Source organism: Myotis brandtii, unplaced genomic scaffold (genome assembly GCF_000412655.1).
Source record: "Myotis brandtii unplaced genomic scaffold, ASM41265v1 scaffold601, whole genome shotgun sequence".
NCBI lineage: Eukaryota > Metazoa > Chordata > Mammalia > Chiroptera > Vespertilionidae > Myotis > Myotis brandtii.
In genome coordinates, this window is record NW_005370276.1 from 1,057,326 (window position 1) to 1,060,423 (window position 3,098).

At 51.9% G+C, this 3,098-nt stretch overlaps 1 protein-coding gene across 1 annotated transcript in view; it reads left to right on the forward strand.

Annotated features, from left to right (window-relative positions):
- The window catches only part of TRPM4 (transient receptor potential cation channel, subfamily M, member 4), a 43,919-nt gene that overhangs the window by 22,011 nt on the left and 18,810 nt on the right, over nt 1-3,098 (forward strand). Inside the window, exons 10-11 of the mRNA XM_014550430.1 lie at nt 2,643-2,755; nt 2,972-3,093. Of these exons, the coding sequence (XP_014405916.1) occupies nt 2,643-2,755; nt 2,972-3,093 (235 nt within the window). The remainder of the gene's footprint in view (nt 1-2,642; nt 2,756-2,971; nt 3,094-3,098) is intronic.

A 3,098-nucleotide genomic window follows, 5' to 3' on the forward strand; every position in this document is an offset into this window, starting at 1 on the left:
GGGGGGGGGGGGGGAGGACATAATGCAATGCCTTGGAGTATTGCTCCCTTCCTAGGAGGCCTCACAGTGAAGCCCCCAAGGTTATGTCTCTTCAAGTGCATTTCCTGGTGACAGTCCTGCTTCCTTCAGGGGCTTGGCCTGAGTTCCTTACTCCTCAAAATATCTTTCTCGGGTTTCACAACTCTTGGTCCCCAGGAACTCCCCCTGCTCTCTACTCCCTTCCAACTGCAGAAGATAAGCTGAGAAACTACCCCTATTTCCAGCGAGTGGCATCAACATGAGGAAACAGGGATGTGTGTGTGGTGGTGCAAGGTAGCTAGAAATATACATATGGGGACATGATGGTGTTTTAGGACATTTCAGCAAGACTGGCCTTATACAAAGCCTTATAGTTCCCAACGACCCATCCAGCTCACACATCTTCTCTGCCTCCTGCAGACTTTGTCTCTTATCCTCTATGTCAGTGGTCGGCAAACTCATTAGTCAACAGAGCCAAATATCAACAGTACAACGATTGAAATTTCTTTTGAGAGCCAAATTTTTTAAACTTAAACTATATAGGTAGGTACATTGTTATTAACTTAATTAGGGTACTCCTAAGCTGGCCTTTGCTAAAAACGTCCTCAATCTGATTGAGGTACGTTCGCTGAGGTCGACCCCTTCCAACTCTCCCATCCACACTCGTCTTGTATACTTGTTTCGTCTATATTCGCATTTTCTCCTAACCTTATTTTCTGCTCCTGCCTCCTCTTCCCTCTTACACGTACTCCACGTTTCAGGAAGTGAGGGTGACTTAGGTTTGCGATCGGATCCTGCGTTTTCCTGCACCGGCCTTTGCTCCAGCTGCTCCTGCGGCTGAAGGCGCTTTCCGCCTTAGATGCACACCTTCAACTCCCACCGGCCTCCCCGAAGCCCCGCCTCCGTGCCCACCTGTCCCACTCAGACCCCGGTGACTGCAGCCTCCCTGGGCCCTAATCACATGCTATGCCCGCCTCCGGCGGTGCCCATCACCCTGAGGGCAGTTGTGTGGTTCCGGGGCCTATTTCCCTGGAATGAGCTCCTTCCGGGCAGGGGCTGGATCCAATTTCTCCATCCCTCCCAGTGCCTGGTCCATAACCTACCTCAATAAAGTTCAGGGAGTGAATGATTCCCCTTTCTTCTTCCTGGGGCCTCTACACACTGGGCTGCTCTCTGCCCCTGAGTTGAATGACCTTCTGCTTGACTTCTGAAGACCCCAGAATCTGCCAACAGCACCACTTATATGGGATTTAAAAATTTTTTTATTGATTTTTTTTTTTTAGAGAGAGAGAGAGAGAGGAAGGGAGAAGGATACAGAGATAGAAACATCAATGTGAGAGAAACATCAATTGGCTGCCTCCTGCATGCTTCCATTAAAGTGTTTTCAAGTTTGTTTTGTCAGGCAATCAATTTACTTGTGGATCAACCTGATCTAATTGAGGTTTGTTTCTAAAATTTTAGGAAAGTCTAGAATAGCCTTTACTCTAGGGCAGTGGTCGGCAAACTCATTAGTCAACAGAGCCAAATATCAACAGTACAACGATTGAAATTTCTTTTGAGAGCCAAATTTTTTAAACTTAAACTATATAGGTAGGTACATTGTTATTAACTTAATTAGGGTACTCCTAAGCTGGCCTTTGCTAAAAACGTCCTCAATCTGATTGAGGTACGTTCGCTGAGGTCGACCCCTTCCAACTCTCCCATCCACACTCGTCTTGTATACTTGTTTCGTCTATATTCGCATTTTCTCCTAACCTTATTTTCTGCTCCTGCCTCCTCTTCCCTCTTACACGTACTCCACGTTTCAGGAAGTGAGGGTGACTTAGGTTTGCGATCGGATCCTGCGTTTTCCTGCACCGGCCTTTGCTCCAGCTGCTCCTGCGGCTGAAGGCGCTTTCCGCCTTAGATGCACACCTTCAACTCCCACCGGCCGGCCTCCCCCCCCGCCTCCGTGCCCACCTGTCCCACTCAGACCCCGGTGACTGCAGCCTCCCTGGGCCCTAATCACATGCTATGCCCGCCTCCGGCGGTGCCCATCACCCTGAGGGCAGTTGTGTGGTTCCGGGGCCTATTTCCCTGGAATGAGCTCCTTCCGGGCAGGGGCTGGATCCAATTTCTCCATCCCTCCCAGTGCCTGGTCCATAACCTACCTCAATAAAGTTCAGGGAGTGAATGATTCCCTTCCTTCTTCCTGGGGCCTCTACACACTGGGCTGCTCTCTGCCCCTGAGTTGAATGACCTTCTGCTTGACTTCCCCGACTCCCCAGAACCTGCCAACAACACCACTTATATGGGATTTAAAAAAATTTTTTTATTGACTTTTTTTTTTTTTTTTTTAGAGAGAGAGAGGAAGGGAGAGGGATACAGAGATAGAAACATCAATGTGAGAGAAACATCAATTGGCTGCCTCCTCCCTCCTGATGGAGCCCGACACCTGGGCATGTGCCCTGACCGGGGATTGAACCAGTGACCTCTTGGTTCATGGGTTGACGCTCCACCACTGAGCCACACCAGCTGGGCTTGATATGGAATTTAAATGTCGGGCAACCCCAAAAGCAAAGCAGACACTCATCCGATGTCCCCACCCTCCCCCTGACTTTCCCCTCCGCCTCTCTCCCTTGCAGCCTGCGGGAGCTCTGAGGCCTCCGCTTACCTGGACGAGCTGCGTTTGGCTGTGGCTTGGAACCGCGTGGACATTGCCCAGAGCGAACTCTTCCGGGGTGACATCCAGTGGCGGGTGAGGGGTCTGACCCCGGGCTGGGGGTCCCCACAAGGGGAAGCACTTGACATGTGGCCTGTCCATCCGCTTCTTATTGTCCAGTGTCCGCATCCTGTTCCCTCTCCATCCACCACTCAATTCTGCACCCCCATCTCTGGCCCTTCACCTCTGACCACACCTGGCCTCCTGCCTGCCCCTGCTCATCTCTCCCCCCGTTCATCCCGCCCCTGCCAGTCCGTCCACCTGGAGGCCTCGCTCATGGACGCCCTCCTGAATGACCGGCCGGAGTTCGTGCGCCTGCTCATCTCGCGTGGCCTCAGCCTGGGCCACTTCCTGACCCCGACGCGCCTGGCCCAGCTCT